The sequence below is a fragment of the Astyanax mexicanus genome, chromosome 20, assembly GCF_023375975.1.
Source record: "Astyanax mexicanus isolate ESR-SI-001 chromosome 20, AstMex3_surface, whole genome shotgun sequence".
NCBI lineage: Eukaryota > Metazoa > Chordata > Actinopteri > Characiformes > Acestrorhamphidae > Astyanax > Astyanax mexicanus.
In genome coordinates, this window is record NC_064427.1 from 38,665,889 (window position 1) to 38,687,337 (window position 21,449).

Consider the following 21,449-nt stretch of genomic DNA (forward strand, 5'->3'; position numbering starts at 1 on the left):
GAGTTTCAGTGCTATACAGAGTCCAGAGCCGTGCAGCTCCGAGGCTGGAGCAGCAAATAGCATTAGCTAGCTTATTCACTGTTCAGAGATCAGTATTATCTAAATTTTACCCGTCAGGTGTAAGGAGCGGTAAACACACACTCCGTGCAGAGCCGTGCCGCTCCGAGGCTGGAGCAGCAATAGCATTAGCTAGATGCTAACCGCTTAGCTAGCTAGCTTTTTCACTGTTCAGAGATCAGTATTTTCTAAATTTAGCACTTTTAATACTGCTGGAGCAGTATTATTAGAGTTAGATGCTAATCGCTAAGCGTTCACCTTTCAGAGGTGAGTTATCGGCCTGTAAATCTGTGCTGCTTTGCCTGGCTAGCATTAGCTAGATGCTAAGCGCTAACTCTCTCAGAGGTGAGTTTTATCAGCCTGTAATCTGCTTGTTTACCGTGTTAAAACAAGCTACGGGGGACGAATCGCTAGCTAATATCTCACTGTCTTACCAGAACACGCAGGATTACTCAGTGTAACGCTGTCGTTTAAGTTTGGGTTAACTTTACTAGTTTAGGGGACTAGCTAGCGTGCTAGCGGATAGCTATGCTAACGCTGGTGCAGCAAGCCTTAGTGGAAATCTGGAAATCTAAGCTTACTGTAAATAAACTGAAGCACGTTACTCACCCAAATAAACAGTTTTCAGGAGAGGAATCTGTGTAGATTAATATCCAGCACTCGTTTGACTTTGAAAGAGCTAGATTTATATATACTGAGACGCTCCACCGGCAAGAGACCACCCCCGGTGGGGGAAGGGAAACATGGCGCCACCCCTGTTCACTTTGATATAGGCACCCTTTCTAGTGTCACTTAACGCGCCTTATAATGCGATGTGCCCTATGTATGGAAAAATAGCAGAAAATAGGCGTTCTTTGATAGTGCGTCTTATAATACGGTGCGCCTTATAGTCCGAAAAATACGGTAGCCTCATGAACTCTAGATGTTTTTCCTCCATGTAAATCTTCTGAGCGAATCCTCTGATTAGTGCTGGGCGATAAAACGATAACAATAGTTATCGAGGAAAATATATATCGCGATAAATATAATAAGCCGGACGATAGGATTAAACTTTAGAATAAACTTTATTTTCTATTTCTCGTTTAAGTAGCGCTGCAAACAGGCGCAGCACGCGATCAGACAGCGCGCTGAACTGCCTCTGCTCAGCCAAGTGCCACTCTGTCTTTGTGTTTTTACTTTTTTAACAGAGAGTCTGTTGTGCTGGATATTTTACTAAATACAGAAGATTATATAATCTGTGTAGCTGTATTTGAACAGGGCTACTGAAAGCCAGTAATGTTAGTATAAATCTGTACTGCAGTAGAAGTGAATCATTTCAGAAACTTGACTTTATTCCTCCCACCTCCATTACAGCTTACTTGCTTTAAAATATTCGCAACACAACTTAAAAGCTATTATTTGAATAAACAATAGCAGTAAATAATCTCAAAATAACAACAAATATATAACAGAAAAACAGTAAAGCATATGTAATACATACTTTTTATATGACCAACATGTATTAGACTAAAATGTGACTAAAACTATTATACATTTTAGTTAAAAGACTAAGACTAAACTGTATCAAAATCATCAAAATGAAAACTGTGATATACTATTGTGTTTTGCTTTATGTAGTTGCCTGCATTCAGGGAATGGAATAATCCTTTGATTGAATATATAATTGTATTAATTGCTATTGCAATTTAAATTAAGCAGACAAATAATGTAAAGGGTCCTTTATTTTTTTTAGTTTATATATTTGTCCCCTTGTACTTGTTTTAAGGGCCAAACATGTGGGGAGGGGGGTTTCGGACCTGTGTGAATGTATAATGACTTTTTAAAATTAATTTAAAAGCTGTCTGAGCACCTTTTAAACATCCTAGTGTCTGTCCACAAGACTCTGAGCTGCTAGTGATTTTGGCCATAACTCCCTCATTCTAAAACTTATGAGTAAAAAGAAACCTTTAAGTGTAGCAGAAAGTGATTTGATTTATATCGTGATATATATCAATATCGGCTGATATGGAAAACTATATCGTTATATGATTTTTTTCCATATCGCCCAGCCCTACCTCTGATTAAGAGATGACGGCTCAGGCAGGGTTGAGACAATTAAGGAGATGTTTAGAACTGCCCATCCGGAGTGGTGGCTGGTGTTCAGCCTCCATTAATGGCTTCCTCAGGAAGTTATTTCCTGGTAGCATAAAAAAAAAAAAAAACAGAGCCGCCGTGGTCGGCTTCTTCTTCTCTTCATCTGCTGAGTCACTGTTTTTAAATCATTCCTAATGGGAAGCTGCCCATATAAATGGAGTTTAGAAAGGGCATTCAGGATGAGCGTTTTCAAATAATCCATAAGCTTTCATCAGCCAAAGTACACAAAAGTCGCAACAAAAAAAAAAAAAATAACAGCTTATATCTTCACTCAGTGTATAAAAATCCCAAGAGTTTTCGGCCAGCACTTTAAAGGTGCTTTCATCGCTCATATTCTAGCTAGCTTACTCCTTTTTTGATATACAGCTCTGGAAAACATTAAGAGAGCACTTCAGTTTCTGAATCAGTTTCTCTGATTTTGCTATTTATAGGTTTATGTTTGAATAAAATGAACATTGTTGATTTATTCTATAAACTACAGACAACATTTCTCCCAAATTACAAATAAAAATATTCTCATTTAGAGCATTTATTTACAGAAAATGAGAAATGGCTGAAAAAACAAAAAAGATGCAAAGAAATTGTTTTTAATCACAGTTTTTTTTTTTCATGCATCTTGGCATCATGTTCTCTCCTCCACCAGTCTTACACACTGCTTTTGGATAACTTTATGCTGCTTTACTCCTGGTGCAAAAATTTCAAGCAGTTCAGTTTGGTGGTTTGATGGTTTGTGATCATCCATCTTCCTCTTGATTATATTCCAGAGGTTTTACATTCGGTAAAATTAAAGAAACTCATTATGTTTAAGTGGTCTCTTATTTTTTTTACAGAGCTGTATAAGTTACACTACACTATTTTGCCAAAAGTATTCGCTCATCCATCCAATCACTTTCATGGCCACAGGTGTATGAATCCAAAGACCTGGTAATGCTGACTGCTTCTACACATATTAATTTTTAAAAAATGGGTCAGGATCGACCCCTTACTTCCCTTAGTGAATAAAACAATGTGTGGTATCGTGCAAAATTTTCCTCACTATAAAATATTCCCCAGTCAAAGAGAAAACTGTGTTTTTTAAAAAAATAATGTATTTCTTTCTCTTCTCTCTCTCTCTGTCTGTCTGTGTTTGTTTGTGTGTTTGCAGGCTTTATATCCGTTGGTAACTTGTTTGCTGTGCGTCAGCCAGAAGCAAGTCTTTCTAAACCGATGGCATGTCTTCCTCAACAACTGCCTGTCCAACCTCAAGGTGAGGCTTCATTTCCTGAGGATTCATCTTGAAACGTTGTGCAACACATAAAAAAAAATCTCTCTTTCAGAATAAGAAGCTTATCTAAGTTCTTATTGAAGTGGAAAGTGTCTTTAAGAGCAGTATAGAAGCCTCGGTGTAGTAATGGATGACCAGTTATCGTTCTCGAGCCATATTGCAAATCTGACTCTGTCATGCAGATTTCTCCTGTACAACATCCGAAGAATTCGACCGTTTCTGTCTCAGGAAGCCACTCAGGTGCTTGTGCAGTCTCTTGTCATCTCAAGACTTGACTACTGCAACTCTCTACTGGCTGGTCTTCCACTGCGAGCCACCAAACCACTACAGTTAATTCAGAATCAGCTGCAGCACGACTCGTCTTCAATCTTCCGAAGTTCAGTCATGTGACTCCTTTGCTGCGTTCCCTCCACTGGCTTCCTGTTGCCGCCCGCATCCGATTCAAAACCCTGACGCTGGCCTACAAGGCAAAAAACGGACCAGCAGCTCCTTCATACTTGATGGCGATGGTCAAAGCCAGATCTGCACCAAGAGCTCTTAGAGCTTCCAGTACGGCTCGGCTCGAACCTCCATCACTCAAAACACACAGAAAACAGACATCCAGACTCTTCTCTGTGCTGCAGGACCGAGGTGGTGGAATGAACTTCCACTGGATGTCAGAACAGCAGAGTCACTCGCCGTCTTCAAACGTCGACTGAAGACACATCTTTTTAAAGAGTTCCTAAACTAAAAAAAAAAAAGGTTCCTAGGGTTCTAAACATGATTAAGTTCTATGTATCTCTTGATCCTAGTCTACAAACTAGCTTTGGATATCTTAAGTAACTTTGAAGCACTGTTGTAAGTCGCTCTGGATAAGGGCGTCTGCTAAATACCATAAATGTAAATGTATCTGGAGAGGAGGTATAGCTGCCTGGATAGAGTTCAGTTGATGAGAGAGGTGTTAAGGAGGTGAGGTAAGGGAAGGTACAGCAGACAGGGAGGTAACATTAGTGCACTAATTAATTAAAGTAACATCCTTACTTATTTATTTCTAAATGCTAAATCAGAGTTAAGGATGACATACCAGAGGGTATATGGCTGGTCTTACACATACATTACATCTGATTGAACCCATCAGCTTAGTGTTTTTAAAGTAACAGTTTGGTGGAGACTAGTAGATAGTAGTAGATAGTAGGGGTGTGACGAGACACTAATATCACAAGACGAGACGAGACACGATACTGGTGTTACAACCCCTTTAGTTTGTCTAGGGATAAGAGGGGCATGCAACATTGTGGATAAGTTTAATGAGTGTATGGGTGTGTGAAACTGTAAAGGGAGAAAACCACAGACCAAAGAAATTGCCATTTAAACCATTTACTGAAGACACAACTCAATATATACAGTGACAAAATCCAAATCCAATATTTACAAATATACAAAGAAGTTATCAAAAAAATACTCAACTGAAAACAAAAGAAGGGCTGAACTCAGGACGGCACCAAAGGAAAGAACTTAACAAAACAAACCAAATCCCTAATCCCTAAGCTAACTTAACAAAAGGAACAACTTAAAAGAACAATTTATCTAACGAAGCAAAGAAAACAAAAACTAACTACACTAAACCTAATATAATAAATAAAACATACAGAGAGTGGTGCCCACCCCTGACCTAGGGTGTTTAACAAAAGAAGGCCTGCGTGATGGAAAATGTATGAGCGCACTCCTTCTTACCTGTCCAGCACCTAAAAAGAAACAAATAAGGAAACAAAATACTACTGGCTATTAACTATTTTAGAACTGATTCTTAGAAATACATGATTGCATGTTGTAGCATTGCAGTATGTTTGGGCCACATGGTTTCTCCCCCTTCAAACAGCAAGGCCACTACTCTCCCTCTGTGGTGACTGTCTGTCTGTCCCATCTGTCCTCCATTTCCCTCTGGTGGCAGACCTTAAATAAAAGGAGCTCCACCCACTGTGGAACCTCAGCACCTGGACCACACCCCAGGCTGTACCTGCAGACAGACACACACAAACAAACATACACACAAACATGCCCTGCGTGCATTTGCACGTGACACTGCGTTCATGAGAACGAGATGAGATGAGATTTAAAAAATACATTTTTAAAGAAAACGTCAAAAATGAAAAATGGCTTGAAAACTAGAGTTTTATTTGACAAAATAATGTAACGCAAACTTAATAGAGGTTTCTCTCAAATATTGATTCTATAAGAAATAGAAATAAGAATAAGAATAAAAAATAAAATTAAAACTTTTCTAGGTCTTATATAGTGCAAACAATAAGTGCAAACCACAACCAGTCATATTAAGACTATGGTTTGTGTTTTTTCTCCTAAATCTCTTGTAATTTAAGTATTCATAACCATAACCATATTCATAACCAGTCATATTAAGACTATGCTTGAAGTGAAACAGAGACAGAACATGTTTTTAAATACAGTACAGAGCTAAGGGATTAGTACAGCTGTCTATGAAACAGTCAGGTGTAGGATTTATTTACAGTATTTATATATGGTTTGTATCTTGTTGGTCACTCTGTTACCGTTTATTGTTTCCACTGGAGCCAAAATGCAGCCAGATATACAACTTATATATTATTTTATAAAGCAATATGCACAGCATTTTTCTTTGGTACAAGTAGCTCGAGTTGCTCAGTTGGTCATGCTGTAAATAATGTACATGTTTGCAGAGAGGCTGACAGAGTGCCTGAGGTGCTGAAGTTTAATCACTTTCTCATCTACCTTGCATGTTTTTCCTCCCACTCTCTCTCTCTCTCTCTCTCTCTCTCATGCTGTTAATACTTTCCACATGACATCCATCATTCACACCAAGTAACTGTCAGCCAACATCTCAGACAATGTCAGACATCTCACTCTTTTATCTTGTTGTGTCTGTGTGTCTTTATGCAATAGTCTTTAACTGTTTAGTCCATATGCAGGTTTGGACTCCTCCTCTTACATGTGGGAAAGCCATAATTTTTCTTTAAGGCCTTTGAGACTTGTGAATATGGCACTCTACAAACAGAAAACAGACCAAGAGAAGGGGACACATTCTATTAAAGTAACTAAATTAATATATACTTTAATATGTAGGACCTTACACATTAAATACATCATTTACTGTAAGAAATAGGCCCTGTTTTAGTGATCTATAGACAATCTGTCAACCGCACAAAAGGAATATACTTTTCTCTTAATTAATCATGGGTGTGTTTTTGGGCATAATGTGAAATAAACCACTCAGCGTGTCACTTGCCTCACATTCCCTTTAAGTGCCAGGTGAGCTCTGACTTTGGCAGATTGATATTTTAATGGCGCAGAGCTTATGCGCGTCTCAGCAGAGGAAACTGACGTGCATGTTCGTGTAAAGAACAGCAAAATGATTTTATTTCCTATTTTGTTTATTGTTGATGTAAAAGTTGGGTTTGTGCACTGCTGTGTGACCTGGTGTGTGTAGGTAAGAAGTGGCAGAGTACGCTTGTGTGTGCCATATCGTATCATGCACAATAATATTTCCAACATTTTTGAATATCGTGATTGATTCTAGACCCTCAAATATCGTGCCATATCACCCACCCCTAATTATTACATTAGCATACTATTTTCTTGTTGTTTTTAGCAAAAGAAAAATTCACACAGTTCTCATTTCCCATTATATATCTACTAGAGACAGATTATATCTGTCCAATATCATTTATTTTACTTTAATCCTGGATATATGGAGATATATGGAGTGCATTGTCAGTATCATGACATTCTGGATCATTGATTTTTATTACAAATCTGATCAAATTCTTGTATTTTTAGTGTGCCATATCATATTGCATGCAATAATAAAATGTATTTTTATTATCGCCATGAGTATTGCTATCGCAAATATACCAAGAAATATATTGATATAATTTAAGGGCCATATCGCCCACCCCTAGTGAGCACGCATGACGCACCTGCATTGCCAAGATAGCAATAAGCGTCTGATGTTTGACTGTTGTCTTGGTTCTAATCAGTCAGTGGCACACCTGTGTTTTTCATTGCCAAGATAGCAACACGCCAGAAATGTACCTGAACACACCTTGTTTCCAGACCCCCACACCCATCATATATATATATATATATATATATATATATATAAAGCTTTGGCGCTTTTTAAAAGATGCAGGTGTGGAAGGCGTGAAAATAGATTGTTCAAATGGGGTGAAGGGTAGCACCCGTGTGCATAAAATTTTGCAGGCAAGATAGGGCCCAATGTCAGTCCTCTCTCTTTCTCTTTTATTTTATTTTATTATATATTTATAAACAGCAGGTGGGCAAAGTTATATTCTTTCTATCAATGGCCTTAAACAAGAAAATCGTCATGGTCAAAACAGAGAAAGACAAGAGCAAGAAAAAAAGCAGGCAAGCAAGATTCTCCAGTTTAGCAGAATCCTGTTTCACAGCAATACACCCAGTAAAGCAGTCCTAACAAGTCCAGTCTCAGGAACAAAAGTAAGTCAAAGCATGCCAATCAAGAGCAGAGAATAACTGCAGGACATTTTACACACATCCAGAGAAGAGCCCTGTTGTTGACACTGTCTCAGTCTGCAGGTTTACACTGCTTGTAGCGAAGCCATCCAGAGATAAGGTTCATGTGGAGAATCCCAGCCAGACTGCTCTCAACAGAAATTACTGTGGAAAATGTTCAGTTAAAAAAAGAAAACTACTGACAGTATGTGACTCCAAAAAGCAATGCAATTTAGATTTTATACAGCAATGTTTCTTAAAATTAAAAAACACAGGTTTTCTTTCTTTGCAGACAGTATGAACCCAATATACAGCCAAACACTTAAAATTATGAGTTTCTTTGATTTTACCAAAGTTAAAACCTCTGGAATATAATCAAGAGGAAGATGGATGATCTCAAGCCATCAAACCAGGAGTGGCATAAAGTTATCCAAAAGCAGTGTGTAAGACTGGTGGAGGAGAACATGATGCCAAGATGCATGAAAAAAAACCTGTGTTTAGACACCAGGGTTATTCCACCAAATATTGAATTGATTTCTGAACTCTTAAAACTTTTTGAATATGAACTTGTTTTTTCTTTGCATTATTTGAGGTCTGAAAGCTCTGCATCTTTTTTTCTTATTTCAGCCATTTCTCTTTTTCTGCAAATAAATGCTCTAAATGAGAATATTTTTATTTGTAATTTGGGAGAAATGTTGTCTGTAGTTTATAGAATAAAACAGCAATGTTCATTTTACTCAAACATAAACCTATAAATAGCTGTTTTTCATGTTTTGTTAATTTGTTAATACACATCCTTTCTTGCAGTTCAGTTCTGCAGCATAATCCAAAAAAGTTGAGACAGTATCGAATTTGCCATTTGTAATGTGGCCATTCCTTCTCACAACTCTTTCAGAGGATACAGAGCTATACATTATTTAGTTTGAGGGGTTGTTTTCTATTTTAAATTTTCCTTGCAATTATGTCTTAAGGTGTGCAACAGTATAGGGTTGTTTTTTGCATTTTTCTGTAAAAATTCTCTAGTGAGGACAATTCATGACCGTAGCAGGTCAGTTCAGTGCCCATACCCTCTTCTTTTGCAGACATCTCTGTCTCTGTAATGTGTTTAGTTTGTGTTTTTGCATGGTCTTTGGGAAACTTTTCTACATTAATGTTGCGTCATTGAAACAGCCCCATACCATGATAGACTCTGGCTTTTGGAATCCTGACTATACTCATTTTACTGTGTAATGCTCCATCCTGGATGCATCTGGGCTCAGAGATTTACATATGTAATGAATATGGTTAATATGAGGCTACTGTTTTGCAAAGTAAAGTTTTAAAGTGTCCCCATGTGACCCCTTTGCTGCGTTATTTGTTCACTGGCTTCCTGATAGATAGATAGATAGATAGATAGACAGACAGACAGACAGACAGACAGACACTTTATTTATCCCAAAGGAAATTTAGGCATCCAGCAGCAACCAAACAATACAATAAGAAACATACTCAGACAAATTAAAACACAGAAGAATAGAAAATATATAAGGCTATAAAAACCTACCAATAAAAGGTAAAGATCTATCTGTAAACGGAGCAGTGCAGTAGATGTTGCTAATGGTCATTAAATAATTAAATAATAATTAACAGACCAAAGTGCAATGTGCAATGGCATTGATTACGAAAGTGGCTGATGTGACGTGGAAATATAATATAAATATGCATACGTTAGAAGATAGTTCTAAAAAGAGAATGTGAATATGTAAATACCCAATCATGAGTAAAGTGTACTTGAATGTAAGTGAGGTTGGGGAAGTGTTAGTGTAAATAATTAAGAATTAAGTGGTTAAACTCAGTCGGCAGCAGCATCCCGTCTCTGAGTTAAAGAGTGATGGCTCTCGGGATAAAGGATCTTCTGAGTCTGTCTGTTGTGCAGCTCTGTGACAGCGGTCTGCCGCTGAACACACTCCTCTGCTTCATGATGGTGGTGTGAAGTGGGTGACTATCATTGTTCATGATAGAAAGCAGTTTATCCAAAGTCCTTCTCTCAGCTATTGTAACCAGAGAGTCCAGCTCCATTCCAACCACTGCCCCGGCCCTCCTGACCAGCTTGTCCAGCCGCGATGCATCTCTCCTCTTCATGTTGCCTCCCCAGCACACCACAGCGTAGAAGAGAATGCTGGCCACGATTGACTGGTAGAACATCTGCAGAAGCTTCTTACAGATGTTAAAGGACCACAGTCTCCTTAGGAAATAGAGCCCGCATCAGATTTAAAACCCTGACGTTGGCCTACAAAGCTTAAAACGGACCAGCTCCTGCATACTTGATGGCAATAATCAAAGCCAGATCTGTACCAAGAGCTCTTAGAGCTTCCAGTACGGTTTGACTCAAACCAGCATCCCTCAAAACCCACAGAAAACAAACATCCAGACTCTTCTCTGTGCTGGAGGACCAAGGTGGTGGAATGAACTTCCACTGGGTATCAGAACAGCAGAGTCACTCGTGATCTTCAGACACAGACTGAAGAGTTCCTACTAACAATTTTGGAAGTAAATAAAAGAAACACTTTTGTGACCGGCTCTGGAAAAGGCAGTCTTCTAAATGCCCTAAATGTAAATGCAAATGTAAGTGAATCAGCTGTTGTTGAGAGATGGTTCTTGATGAAGGGATTAGAAATCAAATCTGACAAAGTAAATGATGCATTTCTTTTGTATTTTCAATACTGTCCCAACTTTTTCTGATTTATACATTTGTGAATGCACTTAATCAAAACAATACGTTGATTTGTTCTTTCAGAACAAGGACCACAAAATGGCCCGGGTGGCTCTGGAGTCCCTGTATCGGCTGCTATGGGTGTACATGATCCGGATCAAGTGTGAGAGCAACACTGCGACACAGAGGTAAGCAGCACAGGCACGTGAGAGGGTTTGTTGTAGTTCGGTCACGTGCATTCTTCAGATTCTGCTCGTGTTGTTTGAGATAACAGGAAGAATGCAGATAATGGAGATAATCTGTTCACTAATTGTGATTCCCTTCTTCTTTTTTTTTCAGCCGCCTGACCACCATCATTTCCAACCTGTTCCCTAAGGGATCCAGAAGCGTTGTTCCTCGAGACATGCCTCTAAACATCTTTGTGAAGATAATCCAGTTTATTGCACAGGTGTGACTCACCTCACTGCACCACATTTATACACCCGCATGCTTTGATTTGATATATATCAAAGCAGCATGAACCTTTCTCTTTCTAGGAAAGAGTGGCTTTCTCTGAAAACAAAAAAAATGTTCTACATTTACTGTGTACTAAGCTTCTGATTGGGTTCTTGGTAACTTTTTCTAATATCTGATTGTCCTGTTCACTTACTCTTACAAGCACTTACACACACAAGCATGATATTTGACCTTTCATCTCTCCAACAACAGGAAAGACTGGATTTTGCTATGAAGGAAATCATCTGTGACCTTCTCAGTGTTGGAAAATCAGCTAAAGCATTTAGTCTTAATCCAGAGGTAAGGTTACATTTTTAATCAAATGTCTTAGAAAAAGATTTAATCACTGTTTTACCCACATAACATTGGATGAATTCATCGTAAATATATCAATTAAACTTAACTAAACCAAGCCAAGTATTTAAGTTCTAATTTGTGTGGTGTTTATATTTTTTGTTACTCGTTTACTTTGTTATTTGTATTTAATTCAGCAAAATTAAGCAATTCTACATTAAAATGCTTTACACATGCTCGCTTCACCTAAATTGTAAGCAATATAAACAGCTTACATGGTTAATATTTGCCCTTTACCTTTCTTATGTTACATTTCTTTTAAAAAGTGCTACTCTTTTTTTATTAGTTTTTTTAATAAAATGTAAAAGAAAATGAATTAAACTCAAGATATAAGTAGAAAATTAGTTTAGTTTCAAATTTACAAATGAAGCAATGTTTATTAGCCCTTGGCCAAACATACTGTATGTAATATAAATGTGTGTGTGGGGGGGGGGGGGTGTACAGTGTGTGTTTATTGAAAATGTGTTTTGATATATGTTTTTCACAAAAAAATGAGCCAATGCCAATGAGTTTGAGTTAGAAAAAATATATATTTTTTGTATTATTTGATGAAAAATGAAAACGGGTCCCACAGACCCGAACACCACACAAGGGATAACAATTTTGATTTAGTTCTTTTATTTTTAGTTGCATGCATTTCATTTAGTTCAAAAATGTATAAACTAAAGCAATCAACATATATCATTACATTTTATATGTTAATTAAGATTTTTAGTCTAGTTTACCCCCTCTCGATTTGTTTACAGTTTATTCCTATCTCAGATAAGAACCTCTTTCTCGTGGAGTGTGTCTGTCTGTCCTTATCTCAGGGTCCTGATCAGCGTTGACTGATGTAATGTAGACAGGATGCAAGCTTATGATCTCATGCCTCTTGCCAAGCATGCAGTTAGACAGTTGTGCCACCCTAGAGCTAGAAAAACATATACATTTTTGTGTTTTGAAGAAAGATTGGAAAGGTACATTTACTCAGAGCTTACTCCGAGTTTTTATGTAGTGTAGTTTCATAGCTGTAGAGTGGCGCAACAGTCTAACTGCATGCTCTTCCAGTGTGAGGATATCGTGAGTTTAAATCGCAGCAAGAGGCAATAAACAGTAACAACAAATTAAAGGGGAGAGGGGAGCAGAATTATAAAATGAGTATACTCTAAAATTAAGTTCTCTGTTAATCAGAGCATATTTGAATTAAATCGCAAAGAATCTGGGAAAAATTGACTGCATGACTCCATAAAACAGGGGTGTCCAAATTACTCCCTGTGGGCCATTTGCAGCCTGTTTCCTTTTTTGGAGCGGCCCGCGAGGTATTTTTAGAAATAGAATGAAACTTGACCCGCTGTTAAGCAGGTCAAAGAGTCTAAAAGCGGAGAGAGTGCGCATTTCTAGCGCAGAAAAACGGGGTAAAAGAGTCTAAAAGCGGAGAGGGTGCGCATTTCTAGCGCAGAAAAACGGGGTAAAAGAGTCTAAAAGCGGAGAGAGTGCGCATTTCTAGCGAAGAAAAACGAGCCAAAGAGTCTAAAAGCGGAGAGAGTGCGCATTTCTAGCGCAGAAAAACGGGGTAAAGAGTCTAAAAGCGGAGAGAGTGCTCATTTCTAGCGCAGAAAAACGAGCCAAAGAGTCTAAAAGCGGAGAGAGTGCGCATTTCTAGCGCAGAAAAACGGGGTAAAAGAGTCTAAAAGCGGAGAGAGTGCGCATTTCTAGCGCAGAAAAACGAGCCAAAGAGTCTAAAAGCGGAGAGAGTGCGCATTTCTAGCGCAGAAAAACGGGGTAAAAGAGTCTAAAAACGGAGAGGGTGCGCATTTCTAGCGCAGAAAAACGAGCCAAAGAGTCTAAAAGCGGAGAGAGTGCGCATTTCTAGCGCAGAAAAACGGGGTAAAAGAGTCTAAAAGCGGAGAGGGTGCGCATTTCTAGCGCAGAAAAACGAGCCAAAGAGTCTAAAAGCGGAGAGAGTGCGCATTTCTAGCGCAGAAAAACGTGCCAAAGAGTCTAAAAGCGGAGAGAGTGCGCATTTCTAGCGCAGAAAAACGTGCCAAAGAGTCTAAAAGCGGAAAGATGCGCATTTCTAGCGCAGAAAAACGGGGCAAAAGAGTCTAAAAGTTGCTGTAATTAAGGAGTTTAATATTAAGAGACATCATGAAATTAAACATCAATTTGAAAAAATCTTAGTTTACACAACACTGTCAAAGATGAAGATAATTAGTCAAGTAAAATGGTGTGTAAATGAAATAATCAGGAAAATGTATTATTTAAAGTGGTATATTTCATTATTTGTTTTATTATAGAGTCTGTGGCCCGTGACTTCAAATATATTTCTCCTTCTGGCCCCCAACAAAAAATGTTTGAACACCCCTGCCATAAAAGGATTGTCTAACTGAGTGTCTCTTTGTTTTGGTAACACAGAGAATGAACATTGCACTTAGGGCGTTCTTAGTCATAGCAGATAACCTGCAGCAGAAGGATGGAGAGCCGCCCATGCCCAACACAGGAGCCACTTTACCCTCAGGAAACACCCTGAAGAAGAAGAAGACCTACTTGAGCAAGACTCTGACGGAAGAGGAGGCCAAACTCATTGGTTAGTGTGCAGTTCTTACACCAGAGCAGATAACGTACGTGTACAGGAGTGTGGGATTAATGAAGGGTTTTCTTGTAAAATCTTTTTAATGTTAGAAAAGCACACGTAAATGCAGTGAAAAAAAACAGGAACTAAAATATATTTTATTGAGGTTTTAAGAGATAGACCCAAACAAAGCAGCAGATATTTGTGAAGTGGAATGAAAATGATACGTGATTTTTTTTTGTTTTTTTTTAATCAAACAAAAATCTGAAAACTGTGACGTGCAAAAGTAATCAGCCCCCCTATATCAATAAATAGTGGAGCCAAATTCTCTGCAGTGACAGCTGAAAGTCTTTCTGAGCATGTCTCTACCAGCTTTGCACATCTAGAGGCTAGCAAACACAATAACTACAGCTCTAGAAAAAAAATAAGAGACCACTAAAAAAAAAAAATTAGTTTCTTTCATTTTACCAAGTTGAAAACTTCTGGAATATAATCTAGACAATTTTTGCACTAGGAGTGCAGGCATAAAGTTATCCAAAAGCAGTGTGTAAGACTGGTGGAGGAGAACATGATGCCAAGATGCATGAAAACTGAGATTAAAAAAACAGGGTTATTCCACCAAATATTAATTTCTGAAACTTTTATGAATATGAACTTTTTCTTTGCATTATTTGATGTCTGAAAGCTCTGCATCTTTTTTTGTTATTTCAGCCATTTCTCATTTTCTGCAAATAATATATAATAAATGCTCTAAATGACAATATTTTTATTTTAAATTTGGGAGAAATGTTGTCTGTAGTTTATAGAATAAAACAACAATGTTCATTTTACTCAAACATAAACCTATAAATAGCTAAATCAGAAAAAAACGATACAGAAACTGAAGTGCTCTCTTAATTTTTTCCAGAGCTGTAATATATAAACTATGTAATAACTCTATTCAAAACATTTTGTAGTGCAAGACTAGGCTTACTCCTGTGTGGATTAAAAACTGCCCCTCATGGTTTATAGGTCTCTAAAATAAATAGCATGCATTTCTTCATAATTGGGCCGTATGTAATGTATTTATTTGTGTTTCCTGTTTCAGGTATGGCGTTATACTACTCCCAGGTGAGGAAGGCCATTGATAACATCCTCAGGCACCTGGATAAGGAGGTGGGCCGCTGCATGATGCTCACAAATGTGCAGATGCTCAACAAAGAGCCAGAGGACATGATCACGTAAGTGTCCCCAATTCACGTATTTAAACCCAACACATATAACAGTGGTGTTTATATAGCATAGGACGGCCATACTGCAGACATTGCAAACCCTCTTCATAACCAGTACCCAGTAATTTTTATTGTAACCAGGCATATAGTATTCTACATGTAACCTACCACAGTGCTTTACTTTAAGTTTCTCTAAATCAGGGGTGTCCAAACTTTTTTTGTTGGGGGCCAGAAGGAGAAATATATGTGCAGTCACGGGCCACAGACTCTGTAATAAAGCAAATAATGAAATATACTATTTATAATAATAAATGTTCTTGATTACTATCATTTACACACCATTTTACTTGAGTTACTACCTTTTCCATTCTTTAACAGTGATGTTTAAAAGATTTTCAAATTGATGTTTCGTTTCATAATGTCTCTTAATATTATACTCTTATACTCCTAATTAGGCAACTGATTCCTGACAAATTAGACATACACACTTCCCTCTGAACTCAGTTCAAAAATATTAATTTTCCCAACATGCCTGAAATTTTCTGCATTTGCTGTTCTTTTTTCATTTCTTTGGAATTGTTAGACTCTTTGGCCCGATTTCTGCACCACTACTTCGCATTCTCGCAGCATATAGACTCTTTGGCCCGTTTTCTGAGCGACAACTGAGCACTCTCTCCGCTTTTACACTCTTTGGCCTGTTTTCTGCATTACAACTGCGCACTCTCTCCGCTTTTAGACTTTTTGGCCCGTTTTCTGAGCTACAACTGAGCACTCTCACCGCATAAAGACTCTTTGGCGGGTTTCCCGCGCTACATCTGAGCACTCTCACCGCTTTTACACTCTTTGGCCTGTTTTCTGCACCACAACTGCGCAGTCTCGCCGCATACAGGCTCTTTGGTCTGTTTTTCGCGCTACAACTGCACATTCCCGCTGCTTTTAGACTCTTTTCTGACACCTAGCGTTTAAACTTTGAATCTCATATTATAAAAACCTGTGGGCCAACTTTCATTTTATTTCTAAAATACCTTGCGGGCCACTTCAAAAAAGGAAACGGGCCTCAAATGGCCCGCAGGCTGTAGTTTGGACACCCCTGCTCTAAATAATCGGACACAGTACATGTTCATGCTGGTCTTTGTGGTTATATCATGAGACTGTTGGCTTTTATAAGGGGATTTTTCAGAACAGCTCGTTACTGTGGCTGTGTGTGGGTGTATTGAGTGATGTGCTTTTCCAGTGTTTGAGCTGCAGCCTTAAAAACGGCTAAATTGAGCTACAGTTGAATGGCTTTTAAAAGTCAGAGGATCACCTTTCACTGCCTGGTATTTACGCATATCTGTCTGATTGTGTTAGAGAGACGGAAACTCACAGCAAGACATTATGAGTCAGACTCGGCCCACTCAGTCTCTCTCTCTCTCTGTTTCTCTCTCTCTTTCTCTGTTTCTCTCTCTCTTTCTCAGTGGCGAGAGGAAGCCGAAGATCGACCTCTTCAGAACGTGTGTGGCTGCCATCCCCCGCATTCTCCCTGATGGCATGTCCAAGCCTGAACTCATTGACCTGCTTGCCAGGTAAGAGGCCAACAAGACACTCTGGCCAAATTTCAATTCACCACTGATCTCATTTTACCTACCCCTCTTTTTTTGCATGTCCCGATTCATGTTAGGCTGGAGGGGGAGGGGAAATGCTAGGGCTACATGACCCTTTAAACAGGGATTTTTTAGAGACACACTCCAAACAGAGGGCTATGAGAATCACTGGCAAGATGGCGGCACAAGCAACAAAATAAACTCACAAATCACTAGCAAGATCACCACCACTAAAGTCACTATTAGGGGTGGGCGATATGGCCCTAAAATAATATCACTCACTCACAATATTTCATGGTATTTTTGTGATAACGATACTCTTGGCGATATGACAAAAACTGAGTTAGAAACATTATTTCAAGAATACACTACTGCAACAAAATGAATGTAAAATTGTGTTATTGCATACGATTTAATATGGCACAATTTTAACTGATATATTAAAAATTAAGAATTGTATCAGCTTTGTTACAGAAATCAATGATCCAGAATGTCATAATAATACTAATAATACTAGTTATGCTCTCCAAAAATCTCCATATCCAGGACTAAAGTAAATTAAATGATACTGGACAGATATAAATAGATCTCTAGTAGATCTATTATGAGAAATTAGAACCAAAAACCAACCAAAAACTGCAAAAAAGTAGTACCCTGATGTAGGGATGGGCAATATTATATCGTATACAATATATCGTGACACAGAAATATCATGATATTAAAAATCCATATCGTGATAATAGGGCTGTTCTGTCTTAAAAGTAGTCTATTATTTACTGTGAAGCTTTAGGTGTATTTATTGTATAATTGTTTTAGTTTGCAGTTTATATGCATGCACTAAATATTCTGCAATATTATTTGCTGCATTATATTATTTTATGCTATATTATTTATTTTGCCACATTATGATTATGCTGTTATACTATTATACTATATTCCTGAAATGTATGAATTATTTTAGTTTTCCTATATCGCCAAGTATATCGCTACGCAAAAATACGCTGAAATATCGTGATATTATTTCAGAGCCATATCGCCCACCCCTACCCTGATGTGATAATTAGTAGTGGGTGATATGGCACCATATTTCAGGGTAAAAAACGTTGGTGATATTATTGTGTAAAATATGATATGGCACACCCCTGTTAACTAACTGTAAATAGTAAATAAATGTAATCATACAGTTTTTTTATATAACCCTATATATGCTGTGTCACTTAATGAGAGAAAAGATTTGTTCTGTGATGTGATAAATGTCTTCATGTCTTCGTGTTTATCTCACTTCCTGTCTCTCTGTATACTTCAGGCTGACGGTGCACATGGACATCGAGCTCCGTTTAATTGCCCAGAATTCCCTGCAGAGTCTGCTGCTGGACTTCTCCGACTGGCGGGAGGATGTTCTGTTTGGATACACCAACTTCCTGCTGCGGGAGGTGCAGGACACCCAGCAGGGCCTGCAGGACACCTCGGTCAAACTGCTGCTGCAGCTGCTCACGCAGTGGAGGCTAGCCTTACAGGCGCCAGGCAAGCGTTCAGCAGAGGTAATGCTGCACTGATCACTGTCCACACGCCTCCTAACTGCCTGCATTACAGCACCTTCAGTATCACTCACTCCACTCTCATTACTGCTCTACATTATGGAGGATCTCTGCGTGCCAATACAGTTTGGCAGACATTCCTTAGAATCTGCAGCACATACTTACCACTCTAAATATATCATATATTCAACACTTTCCAGCACGTTCTCTCAGCCAGCATCTCAGAAACACTGATCAGATCATGTTTAAGATCATGTTGTAGATTATTGTGTGAGTATGTGTGTGTGTTGGTGTGTGCTTAAAATTGGATGTATTTAAATTGTATTTATACTCCTTAAACTTGTTCACATTTAGTCGCTTATACACAAATTTAAACTTAATTTATATAACTGCAGCTTGTCCCCATAAGTCCCTATATGCAAGAAGAAATCCTGCTTCATTATAAGTGACATTCACACATAAGTGACAGTGTGTATTGTTTTGTTTCTAAACTGAAAGCAGAGGCATTTCTGAGTGGAGAAGAATATTGATAAAATATTGTGTTTCGTTGGAGTTCTTCTTCTGGCCACATCACGCGTCTTTACGTACTTACAGTACATCACACGTACAGCCTCTAAAAGAGGATCCGGCTCAGTTTTTCTGAACGCGAGCGGCTGGTGGAGCAATGGAGACTTCAGAAGAGGAAACTCAGAGCTTAATAGCTCATTCACTCATAATAAAAACAAAGAAACGAAGGAGTGAAGTTTCTGACTGAGTTTGCTCTCTCTCTCTCTGACTGAACATAACCTGGAATCGGAATCATCCGCCCTGAAAGGGGACCGCATCACACCCGTCCAGTTTAAAATGATTCTTTCGAATGCTCGGTGCAATTACCCATTCTCACCAGAGAGGGCCTTAAATCCCCCAAAACCCAAAACTTACAGATATCAGCTTTAAAGAGTAAAACATGCAAGTGCCGATACTTTGTACCAGTGCTTATTGCCCACTTTAAGCACTGCTACTAAATGAGTTCAAAAAGGATGCAAATTTATTCGTCTGCTGTTGCAAGGTAAAGAATTACAAAGCCTTTTTAGTGTATTGACTACTATATTTTATTTTGCAGCTGTCATTAAGAAACGTAACATTTTCCCTTTTTTAACAATGAGAAAACTTGACACTTGTTCTTTAGATTTTCTTAAAATTGTATGATAAATGGATTAATAGAAACAGCTTGCAAAAAATCCTTTAATTAAAAACCCTTCCATTAAGAGTTATGTTTTTTTCTCCTTGCGTAAAGTTGCCATTTTGATCATTTGATGGTTTTGTGTGACATGAAATATATATGCACGTGTATCAAAGCTCTTACAATCGCCTACAAGGTGATGACAGAACAGCTCCTTCCTACCTGCACTCACTCCTGAAGGCTTACGCTACCTCCCGGCCGCTGCGCTCCTCCAATGAACGTCACCTCACTTTACCAAACAAACATTCACACAAAGCAATCCAGACTGTTCTCATACAGAGTTCCCCAATGGTGGAACAAACTACCTTCTACTACCAGATCAGGAGAATCTCTCACTATCTTTAATAAACTCCTGAAGACAGAGCTCTTCAAAGAGCACTTACTCTCCTAACACCTCTAACTAACTACCTTCTACTACCAGATCAGGAGAATCTCTCACTATCTTTAATAAACTCCTGAAAACTGAGCTCTTCAAAGAGCACTTACTCTCCTAACACCTCTAACTAACTACCTTCTACAACCAGATCAGGAGAATCTCTCACTATCTTTAATAAACTCCTGAAGACAGAGCTCTTCAAAGAGCACTTACTCTCCTAACACCTCTAACTAACTACTTCTACTACCAGATCAGGAGAATCTCTCACTATCTTTAATAAACTCCTGAAGACAGAGCTCTTCAAAGAGCACTTACTCTCTTAACACCTCTAACACACTAACTACTTCTAACCTCATTTCCTTCTTCCCCTCCTTCACTTCTCTATCCCATTATTTCCCTTTGACCTCCTTTAGACCCTATATAAAGATGTTTTTAACTTCTATTACTTTTGTACTTCACTATTGTAAGTCACTTTGGAAAAAAGCATCTGCCAAATGTAATGTAATGTAATGTAATGTAATGTAATGTATCTGTGAGATTGGTACATTTGTATGATGAACCATTGTGTAATCACTAAACCATGTGTGTTTGTGTTTGTTCTGTCTACTCCAGCTGGCTCAGAGCTCCAGGTTGCCTGTAGAGCGCAGTCCTCACTCCACAGTGCTGCATGCTGTGGAAGGCCTGGCCCTACTGCTGCTTTGCTCCTGTCAGACCAGCACACGCAAGCTCGCTGTGGCCGTGCTCAGAGAGATACGCTGCCTCTTCACCGCCATCGGCCAGGCTGAGGTGAGTCAGACTGAAGATGAAACACGAACGTTGCCTGTTTACGCCTTTAAAACCATTAAAAAGCCATAAAAGAATATTGCTTGCTATTACATAGATAAAACTCCCTCACAGTGATAAAAATACACTTTATGATGAAAGGTGTCCAGACTCCAGTCTCCAGTTTTTGCTGTGCACTATGTATTTATAATCTCCATTAACGCACATTGCGCAGTGTCACCTCTCCGATACAGAGGTGTCAGGTAATGAAGAACAAATACTTTGTTAACTTACTTAAGTAGAAATGTTGGCTATCTCTACTTTCCTGGAGTAATTATTTTTTATTGAGTGATTACTTTTTACTTCTACTTTTACACATTTATCTGTAATTTCTACTCCTTACATTTTAGAAATAGCCTCGTTACACCTGTTTGATTTCAGCGTGTTGCTCTTTCTAAAAACCCTATCCAGATAAATCTCTCCATCCAGATTGAGTGAATCTGGTAGTGGTTGGATGGGAAGTACATATAAACATATACCATTTTGACACCCTATCGGTTCATACAGCTCTGGAAAAAAAATTAAGAGACAACTTTAGTTTCTGAATATTTTTTTTCTATTTATAGGTATATATTTGTGTAAAATGAACATTGTTTTTTTATTCTATAAACTAGAGATAATATTTCTCCCAAATTCCGACTAAAAAAA

General features: G+C 38.4%; 1 protein-coding gene across 7 annotated transcripts in view; it reads left to right on the forward strand.

The window, feature by feature from the left end:
- The window catches only part of fryb (furry homolog b (Drosophila)), a 163,511-nt gene that overhangs the window by 65,367 nt on the left and 76,695 nt on the right, over positions 1 to 21,449 (forward strand). For all 7 annotated transcript variants that reach the window (XM_049468900.1, XM_022681467.2, XM_049468897.1 and 4 more), the window contains exons 11-19: positions 3,335 to 3,436; positions 10,734 to 10,837; positions 10,989 to 11,097; positions 11,358 to 11,444; positions 13,893 to 14,064; positions 15,137 to 15,269; positions 16,718 to 16,825; positions 18,150 to 18,384; positions 20,592 to 20,765. In XM_049468900.1, the coding sequence (XP_049324857.1) occupies positions 3,335 to 3,436; positions 10,734 to 10,837; positions 10,989 to 11,097; positions 11,358 to 11,444; positions 13,893 to 14,064; positions 15,137 to 15,269; positions 16,718 to 16,825; positions 18,150 to 18,384; positions 20,592 to 20,765 (1,224 nt within the window). The remainder of the gene's footprint in view (positions 1 to 3,334; positions 3,437 to 10,733; positions 10,838 to 10,988; positions 11,098 to 11,357; positions 11,445 to 13,892; positions 14,065 to 15,136; positions 15,270 to 16,717; positions 16,826 to 18,149; positions 18,385 to 20,591; positions 20,766 to 21,449) is intronic.